General features: G+C 44.0%; 1 protein-coding gene across 1 annotated transcript in view; it reads right to left on the bottom strand.

The window, feature by feature from the left end:
• Positions 1-12,412: 12,412 nt before the first annotated feature.
• JPH2 (junctophilin 2) overlaps positions 12,413-22,446 on the bottom strand; it is a 64,669-nt gene continuing 54,635 nt past the window's right edge. The window contains exons 4-6 of the mRNA XM_090065162.1: positions 21,134-22,035; positions 17,347-17,444; positions 12,413-15,525 (exon numbers count right to left, since the gene is read on the bottom strand). Of these exons, the coding sequence (XP_089921288.1) occupies positions 17,364-17,444; positions 21,134-22,035 (983 nt within the window). The 3' untranslated portion in view covers positions 12,413-15,525; positions 17,347-17,363. The remainder of the gene's footprint in view (positions 15,526-17,346; positions 17,445-21,133; positions 22,036-22,446) is intronic.

Below are 22,446 nucleotides of genomic sequence, written 5' to 3'. Positions count from 1 at the left end.
TCATTCAGTTCCCCAAAGGCTAGTGATTGGAATCCAAGGGGGTGATTCTCCATTACAGTTATGCCATGTTCATGTGGGAGGAACAGTCCTTAGGTAAATACCCCTGGGAAGAGGGGAATCCTTGGTGGTGGGCCACTTCTGATCCCACTCTTCTCTTTCCATTTGGCACAGGGATGGGACAATTCAACATACTGATCTCAAAGGCCCTCCATGGGCTGGGCCCGATGAGCCATCTGTCTCCTGATACACAGAAACAACAGTTCAGGGCAGCTGTTGTAGTCTGCACATTTGGCTGTGCGGGGCAGGATGCTCCTGAAGGACACTAAGCTCTGGAACCTTTCTCCCACCCAGTCTGAGCATAAGGATGTTGACTTTTAGGCCATGGCGTACTAACCACAAACCAGTCCATTTATCCTGGATCTTGATTATTGAGCTCCTCTCTCTCTTCTAGGCTAGGGAGAGACATTCAAAAAGCCTAAGTCTGAATTGATTCAATCTTTGCAGGTTAGTCTAACCTGGTTAGGCTAAACTGGTTTGTAATCACACAGATGTCCCCTCTGGACTGAAGAAATGCAGGCACCCACCAGTGGCTCAGGCTAGAACCTGGGGGGTGCTAGGGCAGCCCTCTCTTCCCTCTTACAATGCTGAGCTGAGGGGGGGGCATGGTTTTGTGACCAGGCTCTGGCAGGATGTGCTGATTGTTAGGGAGGGGTGTAAACCCCCACCCTGCTGCTCCTGACCAGCCCAGCAGGGAGTTGATAAAACAGTGTTTATCAGCCCATTAAGAAAACAAAAGCCTCTCTCATTAATTCAAGCTCTTCTTAAACAACTCTTTCCAAGGAAGGAATGAGGGACATTACCAGCTAAGCTGTTGATTAGCTACTAAAATACTTAAGTGGGCACTGTCCTGTCTGCTTTTGTCCTGCATGCCTGACACAGACACCTCTCAGCAGGATCATCGCTAGGGGAGGGTGAATCAGGGTGACTGCCCCAGGCCCTACACTTTGGGGGGCCCCATGGTCAGTGCCGTATAGTCCCCGCCACTGCTAAAAGCCGCCAGCTCTGCTGCCAAGGCCCGGGCCCTGCACACCCCTAGGGATGACTCTGCCTTTCAGCATTTGCTACCATACCACTTGCTGGCTATGGTCCATGCTAGGACCATGTGTCTAGGAGAGGGGAGGGAGGAATCCTTGCTTGAACAGGGAGTGCTGAGGTGGCTGGGGGGCACAGGGAAGCTAGGCAGATGCTGCTGTGCCTGCCCTTTCTGCTGGAGATCCAGCGAGAGAGCAGTGGGGAGGGGCCAGCCCAGCTCTCTGGAGCAGAGAGCCCCACTCAGGGCTACAAAGTACCTGGGATGCTGGGGGACACTGGTTTAAGTTAAGTGAGGAAGGAGTCTGGGACAGACATTGCATAAACCAGTTTGACCCAAATTAGTTAAGTCTGATACTACATTCAGCCAGGTTTATCTCAAACTGGTTTCAGTCATTTTCAAACTGGTTTATGTGCAGTGAACGTCTGTTCTGTTACAGGTTTAAACCAGTTTCTGATCACTTAAACTGGTTTATGTGTAATGTCTGTCCCTAGCCATAGAGGTGGCAGATGCATGGATGAGCTTGCCCTGGACGACCTCAGCTTTCAGAATGGGAACCTGGTACTATACTCCTGCAGGAAAAGCACATGATTTTTTATGTTTTAATTATTTGTATTTTTATAGCATGATCTCATCAGTTAAGTAGCAAAACTGCCTGTCCCCCCTGCTGCCATGGGCCCAAATAGCTGCTCTGTTCATCAGCATGTGATTTATTAGGTGCAAGGCAATTCAGGTTACTGAGCTCTCCCTAGCCCTTCTCACATGACCTGGATGAATGAGACCCCTGGTCACTCCTGCTACTACGTGGAAAGCAACCCAGAAAGATTGCAATCACTTCACATAGTGCAAGTGGTTTCCTCTCCTCAGGGTCTTCATAAATCTTGGCCCCCAAAGCTGTTTGAAAGCAGCTCTGACAGCTCAGCCCATGTCCCAACAACTTTGCTGCACTGTTGCTGTGCACAGACTGGCTTGGCCCCTCCCAAAATAGAAAGTGGATTTAAGGTGGAAGCTCTGTTGGATTCCTTCTCCTCTGGTAGCAGTTGGCCCCCGCCAGACACAGGAGAGCGTAGTTAAGCTCTTCTCTCCTTTCTCTCCCCGCCTCCCCATAAATCTTTCCTCCTGCTTCTCATCCCTCTGTGGTGCCACAGCTGCATTCAACATTGGCTGAGAATTCACAGCCTTGGGAGCTCTTTGATCTGTGTAAAAGTACCTCTGTGCCCAGCACAGGGAGGAGTGGGTGGTGCTGTCCAGTGCCGGGACTGAGCTGAGCTCAGGACTTGAACATAACTGGTGAGAACAACTGCAATACTCTGCTGAGTATTAATGCACAGATTTATCAACAGGCTTAAACCAAACCCCAGGTTCAAGTGCTGAAGCTCAGTTGTACCTCAATGCAGAAAGGCCCAGGTAGGTCCCTGGGACTCACAGGATTACATTGGCTCTTCCAGACCCTCCTCTAAGGCTCCATCCTTGAGATTAGATGCTGCCCTTTACATCTGGCTGTTCGGGAGCCTGCAGAGAAAATGGTGGATACAGATTGAGCCCAGGAGTTGTGGAAAGGGCAGCAACTTCCAGGGGCATCTGCTGGGCTCCAGGCACCTACGGGTCTTGCACCAAGTGTGGAAAAGAGAGGTCTATCAAGGTCTCCCCCAACCCCTGATTTACCCCAAATTCTCTTTCCTCTACTGGGCTCCTGTAAGCTAGTTCTGCTCCTATCTAACAGGCCTTTCTTCTAGGCAAAGGGTGGTTTTCCAGCTCCTTTGTGCTGCACAGCCTATGTACAGGAGCTGCGGGCTTCAGTGAAACAGGCTGAGGAGTTACACCGCCCTGTATGGTTTCTTTCAGAACAGTACAGATAACCCCTAAAAGTTGCCGTTCTCCTGTGGGGTAGCGCAACACAACAATCCCTGCTGCAGAGATAGGGAAGCTAAGGCCAGAGTGAAGTAACTTGATTTAGGTGGTCACATCATCTATGGGATAACCAGGAAGAAATCCCAGATGTTGCCATACTGCACTTCTTTCCATCGGCCACACAGCCCTGTTAACACTTTTGCACAAAGACACACCTGCAAGGTTGTTAGATAGGCATGTGTCTCTGCAAATGAGCCCCACAGCATGCCTAGTCATGGGATGGGAACATTTGCAGCCTGGGGTTCAGACTGCTAGTGCACCCTAAACTATAGCAACTAGGGCAACATTACCACAGGCTGGAGGTAATTAAAGCAATTGATTCAGTATGCTCAAAATAACTTTGCTGTTCTCTCTTTCTTTTGTGTTCTTTTATGGTTCATGACCTCTCTCTGGCACACACGATGCCCTTTTCTCTCTCTCCAAGCTTCCCCAGCTCCATCTATGCCATACAACTGCTTTTCTGAGAACCAGAGATATAGTCAATTAAATGTGAGGAACACAGATTGACAGGTTTCCTTAGCAACAATTGCTAAAAACATCCTGCTCTTCCCCCTGTTTCTCTGATCTGTAAGCGCTGCCTAGATACAAAGGTGATGGGCACTTTACATGCTGCAAACAGAGAGGGTACACGGGCATTAGAGGTAGGTGAAAAATAACGTGGGTCAGTTGGTACCAGCAATTTCCACTAAGGTGGATGAGATTTGTTGAGGCTGAACAAGGCAGAACTAGAGGGACTAATATTATTACAGTTAATAATATTGAAATAAAATGCTAATAATAGTTGCCTCTTCTAAAGCTCTTTTCATCAGAAACCTACAAACTTAATACCTACCCCCCTTAATAAAAAGATTTTTAGAGTATTAAGGAAATGAGCCCAGTGAAGTAGACAAATAACCTTAAGCCCATTTTAGAAAGGGAGAAATTTTATGAACATATTAACTTATAATACGTCCCCAATTGCTCCACAAGATCTGCTCATGTGCATGCTTTTACTCTGTGGTGAGTAGAAACTAATCTGCCACTGAGGGCTAAGCTACTTCAGCTTCCACATGCTATGGGATAAAAGGGTACACACAGGCACATGTTACATGAAGCAGCTGAGGTGCGATCAAGTTTTCTCTATGGTAAGTTGTTTCCAAGCTGTATCCTGATTCCCACAAAAGTTCACATTTTCATAAGTATCATGGCTTTTTTGTGGGTGCCTCAAGTGTTTTCAACGCGTGTTCAGCACCTAAGTATATTTGAAGATGTGGGCCCTAGGCTCTGATTTTCAGGCATGCTAAACACTTAACACCTCACATTCATTTCAGTTCAAACAAAGGCTTTGACTAATATATCTACAGTGATAAACTGCTGCTTTATGTAGTTATAGTATCTTTAAGGATATGGAGCCAGTTATACCATACCATAACTGAAGGGGCTACAAGGGCAGCCTGGGTTGTGTAGTATCATGGTGATGTGGACTAACAAAGGAGTCAGCAGAAGGTAGGAGTCAGGGGTAGGCTGGGCCAAAATAACCTGTTTTTACTTGATGAAAATTGTCACTTAAGACTGAGGTCTTTTATCACTTGTGGTCCGTGAACAGTTCCCAGTACTTGTTATGAAATGAGAGCATGGGGAAAGGCCTTCCTTTTTCATCAGAAAAATCAAACACAAGAAACACTATATTTTATTGCAAATCCCCTTGAACATTTGCTATTAAATTAATCTTTTGAGCAGCTCTAGCAAATCAGCCAGCTACATGTAATGCATTATATACCACCTCACCTGTCTGCCCAGGAGACATCTCAGAACCCAAAGAGAAGAAAACCTGCAGGAGAGCGCTCAATAAAACTGAGAGTTGGGCTGTGGTAAGTGGTCCACAACTGATCTCTGTGTCACAGTGGGCCTTATCGTGTTGAATGCCTTTGTAGTGTTTTCAGTTGAAAGGTTGTTGCTAAGAGCGCATGGTGGTCCAAGCAAAATTTTGAGGGTCAATAATGACTTCTTGTCTGCAAAATTTTGGGAACCACTGCTGATGGGATGGGGATCACTCAGAAAAACAAGCCTGGGGAAAGCCCAACTGGCCATCATTGTGCAACCTGCTCATTTACCAGCTGCATACTTGAACATTTTACATTCAAGAGCAACAGCAATTCATTGCTGGACTTGGGAGCACACATGGTTCCTAAGGCGATTGGCATGCTATTCCTCTCGGGATCCACAGCCCAAGTGCATAACCACATTACATTGGCTTGGTACTGCTGTGAAAGTGACAGACGAGGGTGATTTCCCAGCTGGATTAGCAACAGGCCCAGCACCTTTGGACAGAAATGCAATGACTTTCTCAGCTGGGCTTGCTAAACACTGCATTATGGCTGAAAGTGGTCAATGGGAGTATGAGAGACTCAGAATGACTCAGGATATTATCCAAAAGTGGCTTTTCAATTGGATGACTCTTTCAGCTAGAGCTCACAAGGCCATCTGCTCATTCCATAGCATCTGCTATTGATTAATGAAAAGCCCATGTCACTGCTAGGGCTCTATTTTGATAAACATGGTTCTAATAGGCAGATCTGCTTCCCAGTGCATTGAGGAAATTTATAAGCACATGGCAGTAATTGAACAGAATGCGCTTGCCTTTTGTCTTGCACAACTTGTGCCCACCCAGCACTCTTTCCTGCCCATGGCACGGGGTCAGACTTGATGATCTGCTCAGGTCTCTTCTGACCCTACCAACTATGAACTATGCACCTATGTTTTCCCAACATGGATCCTAGATACAGTCCAGCTGGCAGACTAGCAGGGATTGCCCTGAACTGACATATTCAGGAAGGAGAATTACTCACTCTGCCTGATTGTTCCACATCTAGCTTCCAATCATCTCTTTCCAGGAATGCATCTTGATGTTTAGTTTTTCTTCTTTTCCATTTCCCATTTGTTGTGCCCAAAGCTCAATTAGTTATTTATATCCTTGTTTTTAAGGATTAGGTGTAAAACAGTTCCAGGTGCAATTCAGCAATGAACTTAAAAAAAGTTATCAACCTTCATTGTCTTGAGTTTGCATGCCATAGACCTTCTCTTCTCTTCTTCCATACCCCGAGAAACAGAATAATTCAGTGTGCAAATATTCCTTGTGGTATACATTGTCAAAGGCTGGTTTTCCTTTGGTGGGTACACACACTTTGACCAGTATCTCACTGGTACATCTGTTTGTGGGTGGTAACATCTGTGTGCCCCCTTTAATGTAATTCCTGTGCATGTGTATATGTGAGAATTTATTTTTACAAAACTTATTGAATGGGATAGTTTTGCTGATGCCAGTGCTAGATTTGTGTGGTTGCAGCTGCTAAGCTATTCAAAGGAAGCCTGTAGGTGGTTCAGTAACAAATATTTCAGGACATAAAATGGCATGATCATGTGGAGTACGGGGATGGCCTAGAGGGAAATAAGCTTCTGTCTGTCATCTTTGATATGAAATTTCAGATGGAGGTCCTTTCAAACTTACGCTAAGTGAAGATTTGGCACTTTTCATGAAATTTAGTGAGTAAATTTCAGCTGGCTAATTGCTTTCTGTTGATTTTAATTTTCCCCAGCAGTTTCAGTCAGGGACATTATTTTCCACTTCCTCATTTAGCTCAAGTGGAATAGTGTTGCACTTCAGTGAAGGGTGATTTCACTGTTAGAAGAATGGTCTTTCTCCATGAACACCATGTGCCCCCAGAGGCTGGGAGGGCATGGTGACTGCCCACAGGCAGTGGTGGGGGTGTCAGTGGTGTGGCCACGGTGGTGGCAAGCAGGGAGCTCCCACAGGCAGATGCAGCAGTGTCAGTGGTGGGGGTGGGCTGAGCGGGAAGCTCCTACAGGCAGCTGCGGCAGTAGTGGTGGCAGGGGAGTGGGGGTGGTAAGCACCAACCAGTGGTCGCCGACCACCCGCAAATGCCACCAGCAGCATTGGCCATGGCCAGCCTCAATCAGGAACTGTGTGCAGATGCCACTGCCGGTGTTGGGGCCGGGGGGAACCACCTGCAGGCACTGCTGGCAGTGTCAGTGGCTCTTTTCATAAGGGGTCCACTGCCAATCTCAGGGGATGCACGTGCACCCGCATGCACCCCCTATGCATCGCCAGTGTCTTTCTCTACAGGAATCTTTCAACTGGGAGGTGCAATAGAAAAACAGATATGTTGTTAAGTTGCTATCATTTTGAGCTACAAAGGTGAAATGCACCCAGAGCCCATGTTTTCTTCAACACATTGCAAAAGTGTATTAATACTGAACTGTAACTAATGGCAGATTTCTGTTCCTGTCTGTGATTGACCAGTACATCCAATAATTGGTTGCATGCAGTAGGGTACTCTGACAACATCACAAACCTTTTAAATCAATTCACTAAGTGGCTTTAAGGCAGAAAGTCAAAGAGAAGAAGAGAACAATTTACAGAGTCACTTTATTTTTTCTCTTTAAGTCCAGGGAGATTATGGAGATGAAAGAGCAAACAGAGATGCAGTGGAAATTTTTTAAGGAAGAGGAACTGAAGCACAGAGCTGCCTAAAGGAAGCCAGAGGGCAAGATACTCAAGGATCTGCCATTTGTTATTAACTTTGGTGGTATTTGGTCCCTGCCTCTGGGACGCAGAGAAATGTCTGGTCTGTCTAGAACAATCTTCAGGTACTGTTCCATGTGTAGACAGACCTGCCTTGGCCTGGAGTCAATAAACAATCCCAGTTTAGCAAAGCACTCGAGCATCTTAAGCATGGACTTCTGGCCTAGTAAAGGATTAGTAGGTACATACATCGCCCTTCCAATCAGGGTTTAGCGAGTGGCTGAACGCACTGCCACTTTTGTGCCATTGATTCAATGATGCAGTCCTGGGACAGCCATTCAGATGCATTTCATCATGTCCTACTGTTAGCACTTTTTATCCCATGGACCTTTCTAGGGTTTGTCCTGGCGCAACAGACATGGATGCCAGAATGATTGCACTTTTTGCTGAGTGGGGTCCTTCAAGCCCAGTTTCAGTGAATGCAACTAACAAGAAAAGACCTGAAAAAAACACAAAATCCTTACTGAGGAAGTCTGCAGGTAACAAAAAACTTTGGAGGAGTGGTAAATAATGAAAGAGACAGGGCACTGATGCAGAGTGAATGGTATCACTCAGTAAACTGGGCACAAGCAATGTGTATTTCAATATGTAAGGTTATATTTCTAGGAATAAATCATTCAAGCCAGGCTTACAGGCTGGGGGGTTCTCTTCAGGAAGGTAGCAACTCAGAGACAGGCTTGGGGTTCATGGCATCTATCAGCCAAAGATGAGCTATCAATGCAATCCTGCGGCCACAAGAGCCAGTCAATCCTTGGAAACATAAACACCTGTAGCTATGAAAAGAGAGGGTGATAATAGACAAGTGGAACTAGAATAGGACTTATAACCTTTACCTATATGCCCCATATTCTGCATATGTAGAAAAAAGACTCTACCTTATGATTCACCTACTCCATTTGTGAGGACCTATTTATTCAAGCAGTGTAGGGGACAGAAATTCCATTTCTAGCAAAACTATGTTATTTTGAGATATGGGTCTTTTCTGAATCAGAGCAAAACTTAAAATTCCTTGCAAAAAATTCACCCCCAAAATTTCATTTTGAATCAAGTGAAACTCTTTCTTTTGGTACAACACAAGTTTTGTTTCCATTCTGACCATTTATCACATACTGTAGCATATAACTCAACATTTAAACAGTTCAAAACACAAAGTCATTTGAAAAATGAAAAAATCAAAATGCTTCATTTAGACAATCTCCAAACAAGACATCGGGGCATTGCTGGAACTTTTTTCCTCAACTCTATCCCACAAAAATGGAAGTTTGTCAAAATCAACATGTTTTTGCAAAGTCTTTGGATTTCAGTGGAATTGTGATGGTCTGTGATTTTTCAGAGTTCTTCCTCTATCTCTAATGTATACACATTTATCTTCAGCTAAGTAACTAATACTTTCCTTCCTCCATCAAATAGTAATTAAATTTCTGACCTCGCTGTCCTTCCATGGTCACTCAAGCTTTATCACATCCATACTAGAGCATCAATTTCCTAATTATTCATTCCTGCAGTTTCAAGAGAAGACCAGAAAAAGAAAGTGAATCTCTGAAGCCCTAATCTTTAGCCACAGACTCCCATAGCTACACAGGTAGCCCCCTTCAACACAAAAGTAGTTTGTGAAAAGCCTAAGGTGTGACAGCGTGTACATTATCATGCAATGTGTGAGACTCAAGATTGACAATCCACCTGCTTTCAGAAGGCAAACTCTTGTCTGAATGATTATTTGCCTCCAAAAGCATTAACTATGTGACAGACAGAATTCCTAGTCCTGGGGCCAGCTTTGAGGACTTTAGTTATGACATCCAAATTCCTGCTCTGCCAGCTAGTGAAATCATGGTGCTCATACCTCAGTAGTAAAGGCAGAGGCCAGCTGGTCTATTCTATACGCATCCCCATTCTTTTGCTTGTGCTTATGTGAAATGCATGTATTAGGCCATCCATTACGCTCCTTCAGTCATTTCTGTTGCACCTTTGAGATGCATGTGGAAGTGGGTGAATTTGTATGTTAGAAGTGCTGCCAGTTCCCTGTATATTTTCCCAAGAGGGTGATTATCTCACAGTTTCTCTGTATTTACACACAGCTATAAATGTATTACTGGTTATTTGTATTGTTTTAGTACCAAAAAGCCTCGACCCATTGTGCTTGGCACTGAACAAAACAGAGATAATCCATTTAGAGTAGAACGGGGTGAAAGCCCCTCTTGCTCTACTCGTTGGGTACCTCTACACGAGACATTTCTTGCAGTTGCCTAAGTAGCTCCTCAATAAAATGTCACTGTCTACATGCAAGGTGCCGTCAAGATGGAGTAAACTAATTAACTCCACCGTAGGATAGTACTGCTAAACACTAATACTATCCTACTGAAGAGTTATTTACCTCATCGCAATGCACATGTAGACGCTGATGGAGCTGCTGGAGTATGAGGGTGCTTCAGTGAGGGGGCTGCCTGCCAGCTAGCCCCACACTGAAGCACTCTCGTGCCCCAGCTAGCCCCTCTGCAGCACGTTGAGCTGCGTTGGAGCAGCCCCAGGCTAGCAGGCTGATCCCTGGGGCCCCCCGCCAGCCAGGGCTGCTCTGTCCTGGGACAACATGCTGCGGTCCTGGGCGCACGTGCAAACGGCATGCCCAGGAGCAATACACTCTTGTGTGAGCTATGCTGGAGTTTATTCAATCACCTTAATAGCAAGTGTAGACTCACCCCTTAGGAAGTAGGTTGAGCCATTGAGCATCTGTAAGGCATGTTTCGATTTTTCTCTGAGTCTTCTCCAATTTATCAATGTCCTCCTTGGAATATGAAAACCCAAATGGGACAAGCACCAAATGCATTAATCAGCACCAAATGCAGAAGTTATACAGCCTTCCTATATAGATATATTAATTTGAAAATGCAATTATACAAAATGTGAGGGTGATTATATACATGCATAAATACACACCATAAGCCAGCCTTTAGAAAGTGAGGCCTCTTTCAAGCAGGAGTCAATGTGCCCTGGGTGAGGGAACACTCAAATATGACTCTCACCTGAAGCTCTAGCTAGATTGGAGCTGTGATTCTGGTTCCACTCAGGTGCTTGGGCTGGAGTGTGTACCAACAAATCACCTTTGCTGCTTGCAGCAATCTGCCTGTTAAGCTTGCTTTTTTGCAGTGTATCAGCAGCTGCTGCACAGGGGCTCCTATAGCTTAAAAGTTTTGTGCATTGGGTAGTGCAGTTTGCTTGCACGCTGGCTGCCAAGCATCCCTTGTGCCACCCTGTGGTAACGAAAACAAATTCAAATTTCAGCCCAAAGATTTCAGATGTCAACCACTGAGTAATGGGTTTGAACTATAAGTCTGGAGCCTATATAGTCTAGTATGTGGGTGAGAGGGTGAGAAGGTCCCTTGCTGGGGAACTAGGGGTGCAGGGACTGTATTAAGAGTCAGTATCCAGACTTGCAGGATCCTACATTGGCGGAGCCAGGGCTGAAGTTTCTTATTGCCCCTCATGCATTGTTATTTCATCCTTTGTGAGTTTATGTGAAAAATATTTAAAGGGCCTGAAATCTGACCTTTTCCCTTTGAGTGGCAGCAATGAATTCACTCATCTTTTTCTTCTGTTATATGACCAGTGGTCCTGAATCACAACCCTTGCACTTTGAAGAATTTAACTGCTTCAGTTGCAATTGCTCTAGCCTATAGGCAAGCATGGAGAGCCATAGTAGAGGGGCCACGGACCAGATTTTCTGGAGTACTCAGCTCTCACATTTGAGAACGATGGGAGCTCCTACAGGCTAAGCACTTCTCAAAATATGTCCCTAGAACTTTAATCCCATCCACACATCCCTAAAGGTTTCCAGTCTTAACAGGATCAGTTCCTGTTACCTATGTAACACCCTTCCATTACAATTATCTAGATACCCCACCCAAAAGAGACATTCACCCCCTATTCCCCTCTTGGCTTAGCCATGACAAGTGTGCATATCACACTTCGATCTGTAATGGCCTCACTTTTCCAGTAGAGGGGTCTAGCACATAAAACATAAGGAAATAGGAAGACAACTGCTCCTTTCCGCTGGCATGCTCTCTTGCTGCTGGAGTTATTTTACAGACTCTCCATACTACACCGCAGCTGGTATTTCTGGACTGGAATCTCTCCGGGGTATTAGGTTTGGAATCTTTCCTTGCAGTAACATGTATATCGTTTCACAGTTATCTGTTATGTCTTGGTGTGGGATGTTGGGGGGGGGGAGGGGGGGATGTCTCTCTTATTTCTCCAGTCACCAAAACTCCACATTAGGCTAAACCAAGCCTTGCAGCTGAAGAGTCTTGAATAACAAACCTGGGGCAGCTGAGGAGCCTTTGTAGTGCTCCCACACGGTACATTCCAGCCCCTTGCTGGTCTCTGCCGTCCTGTTCTGACCGTAAACTGCCTGCTTTGTAAAGAATAAATTTGCCATGAAATTAAACTGTTTCCAAGCCTGGCATGTGGACATGTCCACACTTGCAGGCCTGCTTTTGCAAGAGGACTTGTGTACACTGGTCCTCTCCTTGTAGGGCCTCCTCCTCAAGTATTGTCTACACTGATCTTGATACTGTATTATAAGGCCATCCATGAGACAGAGCAGCTCACAATGCTCTGTTTTGTCATCTCCATGGGTGCTGCGAGTTTTCCAGCAAAGCATTTTAAAAGCCAGAACTAAAACACCTATTTGGATAAAATATCTCTGGGAAAGCACACAGATACAAGAGAGGAGAAGAAGGGGGAAAGACCCAAACAAGTGCCGCGGATCAAATTCTGGACCACACAAACCTAACTGTTCATTTGAGTCTGGCCAAACTCTAAAAATACACAATAAATAAAGTGAGCAGATAACTGTTTATTATTGCACGTAATCCAGCAAAACAATTGACATAAAATTCTGGACAGCATTACACAGATTGTAGTACACAGATTGCAAAACCTGGGGTGAAGGTGTTCCTTATGACACGTGAAATATATTTGTAGCTTCGTAAGACCTGAAAAGTTTAACAACACATCTTAGTCAGCTTGGAAAGCATGCAGTTTGAGGTAAATCTGTTACTCTGCATCTAAGGAAACAAAATCCCTAAGGAGTTATAATATTATATATATACATACATCCACATGCAAATATGGATATATTTATATATATGTCACATAAAAGCAAATCTACCTACTTTTCTCACAACATTATTAGGAGCAAGGCACATAGCTGAGTGCACATCACATGCATAGAAAACTGGGGGAGAAATGGCCTTGGGATTTTTGAAAAGATCAGTTTTGTGCTCTGTGATAGATAAAGGCCTCTTAGGTCTCCCAAAGGTAATCATATATGTGGTTATAAAAAGCAGCTGGTATACTGAAGCTGTGCAGCTGACCACTGACTGCCAGCAAACAGAGCATAAAATGTCAAGGCAACTGAGCCCGGTGTTTACAATACATTTATAATTAGGAAAAAGAAAAAAGGAAGCAAATACCTACTACTCTGTGTCCCATGGAAGTCCTAAGAGATGCCGGACAGCTCTCTCAGGACTGATACAGCCATGTGGATTCAAGAAAGGGTTCAAATTCTCTTCTTTTTCAACAATTAATATCATGTAATTGCTACTGTGGCAACGTTCCTGAGCTAACTAGCATTATAAAATAAACTTGGTTCAAAAAAGAAAAGGGAAAAAGAAGAAAAAGAATTATTATCACTCCTCTATATCAGCATTTCTCAACCTGTGGGTTGCAACCAAAACGTGGGTCGCAAGAATACACGAATGGGTCACGAACAAACTTTTAAAATGGATTCTCCTTTAAAGGAGAAAAACGTGGGAAACCACGGGTTTTCCTTGCAGGCTGGCAGAGCTCTAGCTTTCAAGGGGCTGCTTGGGATCCCCGTGTCACCCTCCCCCCTGCCCAATCCCACACACTGGGGACTGGGGGCCTTGAGTCTGGGGGTAGGGAGTGCAGGGCAGTGGGTAGGGAGTGTGGGGCACTGGGTCGGGACTGGCCACCAATGTTTACAAATGGGTCCTGGTACAAAGAAGTTTGAGAACCACTACTCTATATCACAATTTTAACTTCAACAACTGATAAATTATACCGAAACCACACAGAATTGTTACTTTCATGTCTCTAATCTGTACTAAGCTCTTCAACATCTGCCACACCCTATCTAAACTCCTTACAGTTTGGTAACTGGAAATGACTGTTTCTCCCCCCTGACTTAAACATCATTTCCCCCTCATTCTTCACATTCTCTAATTTCCCCCTCCCTGCCCCACCCCCCGTGGGACTTCAGTATACAGTGAGGTGCACAATTGACTATAAATACAGGTTTTCATTACCTGGATACAAAATGCATATTGCTTTTAAAAAGGAAGAAATATCTGAGCACTCAGTTTTACACTAAACTGTAACTTCATCTGTGCTGACTTTTTATCTTTGCACTATAACAGTCACAAGTATCATGGTGGAAGTGTCTCATTCCAAAGGGATGTAGCCCTTTTGTAGTCAGTTTGTAGCTCTTTATAAAGACTCTTGTGTATCCCCAAGGCATTTAACTTTAGGACACCAGAATAAGGTCTAGAATTATTCCTTCTTTATTTTATTGCTGATCAAAGCCTGTATTCAGTGTATTTTTCTGCCACAAGGCCAGATACACTGGAGTCTATTGAGTTCCTCAGCTTTGTTTTTTCATGAATAAACTGCCCTCTTATTGTAATAGTTCCATACATATATTTGAGCATTTGTTCACACATATTTGTTTCACTGGACTAACAATGCTGGGATGCCAGGCCTACATGCCAGGATTTAGCAAGGGAAGGAACTGGCGATACCTAAAGATGGCACCAGGTAAATCACTCACTGTAATAGAAACTTCCACCATTTTCACTGTGTTAAAGAAAAGGAGTTCAGCACATCTATTTCATCTCAAGTTATAGCTGTGGAGTAATCTGCTGCTAGATGATCTTCTTTAATTACACTGACAACTCTTGGCAACAAGAGGGCATCTGGATGCTGCTTAGCCCTTAAATGGACATGGTCTCCACCTACTAGCATTTGCAGCACACCTCGCTCAAGTGAAAGCCCTCAGATTGGCCGATCCGTCAAACATGAACAAACGAATGCATCCTGCTTACTGGTTCTCCAGCAGCATCATGTGCAATCCAGACATCTGGATTGAGTTTGACAGCATTTTATGCAGTCCAGTTTCAGTTGCCCTTAAGCAGGAAATGTTTACAGAAGATAGGAGAGGAAACAATTTGCGTTCATCACTTGGGGTGATAACTTAGGTGTTGGGACATCACTAGTATGGGTTCCCTGAAGGATATGTTTTCTATAGGAAGGTCTTTTCTTCAGTTGGGGTCAAGACCTTATCAGTATGCTTAGCTATTTAACTAGAATTCTGTAACAGCAGAGGAAGTGGCCTGAGACTTTTGCTAATAGGAGAGATCTAATACTCTTGGGTTTGCAGGACTTGTTTGAACATCCCTCCCTGTGGCATGGCTATTAGGCGTACTCATGGTTATCATGAACACTGCATTATCTCCTCACTGTTATTCTTTGGGAAATAAATGACACTGAGGCAACCAAGGGAGTCAACAAACACAGGGCACTTGAGTGCATGAAAGAGACTTCTCATTCATGGGTCTACAACTACAGAAAAATTCCCCTTCCTTGGCACTGTCAGGTAGCAGATGACTTTGGTGAGGACACTTTAAGGCAACGGCTTGTTCATATAAAGGAAAGAGCAAAGATGGGTTGCAGAAATCCAGGTTTCTTCTCGATGGACCAAAGAAGCTGGCCACCGATTGAGAGCATTGAGGCTAGCAGAAACTTTCTTTTTCGGTTCATGTTTGCAGTGGAACCTGAGGTACTAACATCCTCCTCTTAGATGTTTCCGTTGGGCCGCAAGTCTAATCCCTGCCAAGGTCTGTGGATTCCATCAGTGACAATGCCTGTTCTGGACAAAGATTAGTGGGAGAGTCAACAAGGAGAAGTATTTGTACCCAGCACATAACCATTCCTACTGAGGCTGCGCAAAACTAGATTCAGTCACAAAAAATCTCTTACCTCTCCAAAGGGTCAAGCCTTTAACCAAATCTAATTACTAGGAGCTGCCATTTTTTAATGCAAAGGATGACAGAGTGTGAACATATTTTCCACGTTGACTTCAGTCACAGAATGTGAACAATGATTGATAAATTAAGATGAATAACGCAGTGTTCTAACCGATCAGTTGTATCTCCTTGGAGTCCCAACAGAAAGGGAGCTTGATTTGCTGACCTGGGCTGAGGAGACACCCATTTATATCAGCTTCAGGCTTGAGACTTGGTCAGGATTAGGGTTTGAGTTCAGAGTCGTTATTTTTTCTTACACAGTTTCAGCCCAGGGGCTCTAGGCACCACCATTCAGCCTCCAAATTACACTTTGAATTGCAATGGTAATGAGGACATCTCTCCTTCAGTGTATGTCTACTCTTGACCAGGCTGCTAATTAGGATTCTCTGCGCTGACAGGATTAACTTGGATGCTAATCAGAGCTACATAAAATTCTAACCAATATCCATTCAAATTTCCTTTGATTCTGCTTTCTTTGGTTAATATGAGGGAATGCAGTAACATGAGTTTGCATAAATATATTAGCATACAAATTAGGTGGCAACAATATTCATGGAAAAAGCATATTTTTAGTGGCTTTTCAGAACATTAGTGAAATGTGATTTTCAATTTGTATCACAAGTTCTTCCAGAGGAAGTCTTACTCTTTGGATCACTCTCTTCCAATGAGCAGAGGTGGGAGGGAGGTCAAACATACATACTGTGACTTGTATTCTATCAAAATCATTCAATTTTTAAGTTCTAGCACAGTAGTTGGTCTTCCACCCTCTGATATGCTATTTAGGCATGTTTTGACTCATGGGGTGTGTCTACATGTTGCCATATGGCAACGTTGTTCTTGCACCATGGTTTAGTACTTCCTTTTGGAAGTACAGCAAAAGCTTTGTTATCCAGCACCCAGGTGAATGGGGGGGTGCCAGATAACCAAATATGCCGGTCATCTTTGCCTGTTTGGGCCACCGTCCCTCCTACTGCATCTGGTGTGCCACCACCCTCCCGCCACATCAGTGTGCTTTTCCCCAGGCCACGGGGGCTCAGCGAAACCAGAAGTGCCACAGTGGTCACTTCCGGTTTCGCTTTTGCCTCGTGGACTGGCATGCCAGTTAGTAAGGTGATGGATAACGTGGCTTTTACTATACTAAACTGTCCATACTGTGCCATGCACACGGCATATGGTTAGTTTTAGCCGCTACTTCGTCATAGTAGCGCGCTAAAATGAGGGAGCATGCCACTATGGTGAAGTAGCTGCCAGTTATGTGTAGACTCATATGATCACGACATCACTGTAGCATATCGTACAGCAACGTAGAACGTCACTGCAGTGATGTAGGGTGACGTGTAGGCGTGACCGTGGAGTAATAGAAGTATTCAGTTGCTTAACAATCTGGAAAATCTTTTTTTCTTTGAATTCATATAGTTATTTCAGAAAAAGTCCTGACAATGTATAAATCTGAAAACCTCAATCTGCCTGCAGACTAACTGAAAACATAAAAAGATATCACACATATTGAATGTATATTTGCTATGAATTATTTGTCCATTCAGTTAAGCTGGTCATTTATTAAATGATACAGATTTAAATCTTTCTTTCTTTGAAATATTAAAAAAGGAGGTAGAGAATTTTCTTTTGCTAATATTTCAGTTCATTGGATTTATTGTTCTTACCTTGTCTGAGGGGCACATCATGTCAGAAAATGTACAAATAAGATGGCCAGACCAATATTCAGTAAGATGACCATGCAGATCATGATTGTGTTAGGTCCCTAAAGGAAAGATGCAAAGCAGAATATTATCCACCAGACTCAGACTGAGGACAGATATGATTACCTTGATTACTAACATATTCAAAAGAGGTATAAGCCTCTTCTATCCAAAACAGATGCCTAAAGCTTAGGCATCTAAATAACTGGCCTGATTTTCAACACTGTTAAATATACATTAACTCCCAGCCTTGATCTCCTAATTAAAGCTCCTTCCCTAATTAACCATGCTGAGATTACATCAGATCAAAGCAGCCTCTGGCCATGTGGAAACAACTTGCAAGCCTCCTTTCAAAATTTCATGCACAAATTATTACCGTTTGAAATTTTGTAGGTTTTATAATGAAAAATGAATGTTATTTTGGTTAAACTGTCCTCATTTCAGAGGAAAAGCTGTCCAAATTTTGCTTTTTCCAAATAACAAGGTAAATTGCACCAATCCCAAAGATCTAAAAATAAAACACGCTTTAATCAAACGAAATTATCTACAGATGTGTTTATCTATAGCAGCTTCAAAATGAACTTGAATTTTTTTTTCATGCCAGGTTTCAGCTCGCAAGGAATTTGCTAGCACAAAAAAGAAGAAATCAGCCCACTTTCTTATTTTATAATTTTCTAGCATCCCTGACATACGTGAAAGGTGGGAGATGTGAAAATTATATCAGAAAATACCTGTTTTTTCCCACATTTTGAAATTCTGAGTTCCTAAATGTCATGGAAATGTAACTAGCCCAACCACCACACCTACCTGGCAACTGCTCAGCATGAACGACATGCCCAATCTAGATAAAATGGCCCTTAGTACAAAGGACTCTACAGATAAAATTTCATGGAAAGGATTTAGTGGTGTATTTCTAAAATCCCAGGGGATGCCAAAGTTCTCATGGTCTGTGTGTGATACAAACTCGGCACCAGCCATTCATTGCTCTCACAGCTCACAAGAATCCAATGTCCATGGCACGTCCACCAGCACATAGTACCACACTGACATCATATCCTGTATATTTAAGCTAAGCATTAAGTTCTTTAGAGCTGAAACTATCTTTTTTTGTCCTGTATTTGTACCATACCCAGCAAAACGGAGACCAACTTTGTGACTGATGCTCCCAGGCACTACCTGAGTACAAGTAATAACTAACAAGATAGGTGAAAGAAATTTAAATGACATGTGAAGCAAAGCCTCCTGACGTGGGCAGTTCTGTTGGTTTACACTATCCAGGTCACTCTGCCAAGTGACCAGATTCAAAACCGTACAGACTCTTCCATATAATTACTGGTGTGTTGGTCAATTCTATTGAGAACAGCAATTACTACCCAAATGTTTGATGCACAGGGGTCCGAGCCAGCAAATGAAAGCATGGGATTGTAATGCTAAGCACTCTGCCGCAAGGTACATCAACATGGCTATTGCCACTGCATCTTCACTGCTCAAGCTAGCTAGACTAAAGCCAGCTCAGAGACGCACATTTATGCCGCAACCACAGCTCCCAATTGCCATACAGACACAGCCTTCCTAGAATGACTACCCCACTTTCCCTTAAGATGCAGCTCCTGAGACACATACAGTATGACAGCTCTCTAGTGGTGCAGTTTGTTCTTTAACTTTCATGTTTCCAAAACACTCCAGGGCTGTTTACTCATTGATTCTCTCCTACAGAGCTATTGGCCTGCAAGGCATATGAGAGAATAGACTGTAAAGAAGATACTGGTCAGTGGATATTTTAATCCATGTAGTCCTCCATGACAGGGGTCCCCCATAGATTACTATATGGGATAAAAGGTACATATGAGAGATGCCTCAAAAAACCAATGGTCCCTTCAGTTTACCTAACCTGGCAAAAGAAGGAAAAGAAAATAACATATGGGAGAGGGGGTGCCATTCCTTGTGATATGTGATGTTCTATGTGGTTTTTGATGTGTTCTTTGAGTTTCTAATACAACTAGGAGCCAACAATTTTCATCACTGTCTAGGTGAGGAGAACAAAAGCTGTGCTTGCAATGGTGAGAGAGTGATAGGAGTGTTTCACTAGGCAGGTGGAGAACTTTATGTCTGACCATATTGTTCTGAGTTAGAGGCAGGGCTGGCTGCAAGAGTTACTGCGAGGCAAAGAACTGACTCTTTTACAAATGACAGATCTAAAAAAACTTCTAGATGCCTGCCACTGATCACATGGCATCCTGGAACCAGAAGCTGTGGATAACTTCTGATCCCATCTGTCCCATTTGTGAGCTGTATTGTGTGTCTAGGAGGCACTTGCACTTGATGTTACAAAGAACAAGGGAGGGGTGGTCATTGTCTAGAAGTGGAAGAGATGAACTGCAAAGAAATAATTCATCTGAATGCATGTTACTGTCAGGCTAACTGATAACTGGATTCCTTTCCAGAGTGACGATTTATACAGACTCCTGACCCTATAATAACCATTCTCTGTCTCACATCTGTCACTGGGGGCTCAGACTGGAACAAAATAACTTTCTAGTAGCTTGTTCCTTCATTAAACCCAAACAAAATCCCTAGATCTGGATGTGCCCCTGGACTGTGGGTCCTGAATGGCTGGCAGTCTTAGCCTGGCATGAGAACACAACCACGAGCACCTACGGAAATTCGGCTTCTGGTCGCAGTGTCAGGGCAGGGGCCTATCCTGTGATTGAAGGATCGTGCAGGGTGGTGTGTTAGTCTGGCACTCAGGAAGCCTGGATTCAACCCCAAGCTTGCTACAGGCTTCCTATGTAGCCCTGGAGAAGTCACTCAGGTGGAGGCTTCCGCAAACAACTAGTGATTTTGGGTGTCTTGCATTTGGAGAGGATAGCCTGGGAATATTTAGAGGGTGGGCGTTGAACCCTTTCTGAGAAGCAGGGGTTTTTGCATTGTCTCAGGTGGGGCACCCTGTGAAAATGAGGCTCATAAAATCACTCGTTACTTATACAGTTAATCTCTCTGTGCCTCGGTTCCTTATCTGTAAAACAGGCAATATCCTGGAAGTCCTGTGGACATAAATACATTAAAGTGGAAGGCACACAGATAGAAGCAAAACAAAATCATATATAAATACAATACAATAAAAAATAACCTGCCTGAACCATCAATTTGAACCTGGAGGCAGAAAGTCAAACCCCAGGCTTATCCTACATTAACATAAATTCATATTTTTAACAAGACATTCTATGATGTATTTTACCTGAGACTAGAAGCAGAAACAGTTGAAGATGAGAAATATTCTCCTTGTGGTAGTACAAGAGAAAAGCTAATTTTACAGACAAATTTTAAGTTAAAAAAAGATATGGGAAAGCCTCTAAACTTTCAAGCCTCCATGAGCTTTACCTTCTACTAGTCATTGCCATACTCTTACAGTTACAGACCAATGACCAGTGTCCTGATCCTGTTCCAACTAGAAAGCCCTTCTCTGGGATAAAATTATTCCAGAGATCTTTCAGAGTTTCACTGATTTTAAGTGAACATCTAGTCTGAATTACAATTAAATTAATTTAAAATTAAATTGCTGGAAAGTTGCTTCACCAGAAGTCAAATTCGTGAGCTAGCTTTCCTAATGTGACCATGCAAATTTATTTCCCAGATTTGTGCGTGTGAATGGGTGCGGGGTCTGCAACCCCCCTGCCACTGAACCGATGCATAGGCTGCTTTGAAAACCAGCACAAATTCCCCTTGTATTAAAGCCACCATACAATATCACCTCTTCAAATTCTTCCGCTTCCTGTGCCTCTGCTTCAGGAGGTCCCTGTTTAGTTACCACCTTAGGCTCAAGCTTAGCCAGAGCTTTGGTTTCAGTCTTTCGCTCAGCCTTGGCCTCAGTTACAGGTTCTGTTTTTGTGGCAACCTTGTGCTCAGGTGGATGGTGCTGCTTCGGCACTTTAAGCTTGGGCTCTGGCTTATGCTGCTCTGGTTTCGGCTCTGCTTTGGGCACAGGTTTCTCTTCATGTGCTGGCTCCTGCTGCATGATGGGTGTCCCCCCTTGCCTCTGGGGTTCTGCTTTGTGTTCAACAGCCCTCCTTTCAGCTCTTGGTTCTGGAGAGGCTGATTTGGTAGGTGATTTGGGCTCAGGGAATGGCTCTTCCTCATAGTCCAGGGGTGGAGTGACTGGGGAGGTCCTCACGGCATAGCTGTGATAGCCTTGGTATAATTCAACATCAGGTTCTTTCGTTATCCTCTGGAGGGGTTTAATCTCCATCTGGTCTGTCGAAGTCCTCATGTTGCTGTGCCGGCTGGGGCTCCGGGATGCAGGTCTGCCATTAGCTGCTGATTTCTCCCCGTGTGCCAAGAGCGCGTTGGATGGTGTATTGGGCCTACTTCCCCCATGACTGGCATTCCAGCTGCCAGGGCTGAGAAAGCCATCCTTCTGGGAACTTTGCTTGGCCTGCTTTGCTGCTGGTGACATACCAGCCGGACTCGGCGATGGTGTCTGGGCAGGACTCTCCTTGTGGTGGGCAGTGTCTTTCTCATGCAGCTGAGGGCTCTCGCGGGGGGTTGAAAGAGGCGGAGGTCCTTCTTTGCGTGGTACTTCCTCTTCCATGTTTACAATGTTCTCAGCATTTTCCATAATTTCCTGGAGCAGCTTCCTCTTCTGGTACTCAGGGCCTGCAGGGAGAAGGAAAACGACATTCAGCATTATATAGGAGCAGCTGGTTGTTTTCTACCCATTTCCTGGTTCTCATGAGCTAATGGCCATGAATGAATAGATACTCCATAGCCTCTTCCAATAGTTCTCAGTGCACGACAGCAAAAGAAGCTTTGTTTTCAGATGTGTCATCACCCGGTAGCTGCTCGTGCTTGCAGATAAATGGCCCTATATTTTTGAGCTTGAACTTAATGACAAGTGCAAATATAAAACACGAAACTACCTCACTGGTGGATGCAGACCAGAGGCAAATTTGTCGTTATTAATATGCAGCACGGAACCATTTTTGACCAACAGGAACAACAGCAATAGATACTCTCCACAAAAAAAGAACCCATAAAAAGGATCTTTTTGGGAAGACAGGCTCTGAG

This window comes from Crocodylus siamensis, chromosome 10 (genome assembly GCF_052110815.1).
Source record: "Crocodylus siamensis isolate JL-2025a chromosome 10, ASM5211081v1, whole genome shotgun sequence".
Classification (NCBI taxonomy): Eukaryota; Metazoa; Chordata; order Crocodylia; family Crocodylidae; genus Crocodylus; species Crocodylus siamensis.
Note: the sequence above shows the minus strand (reverse complement) of the source record. Positions and strands in the feature narration are given on the sequence as shown.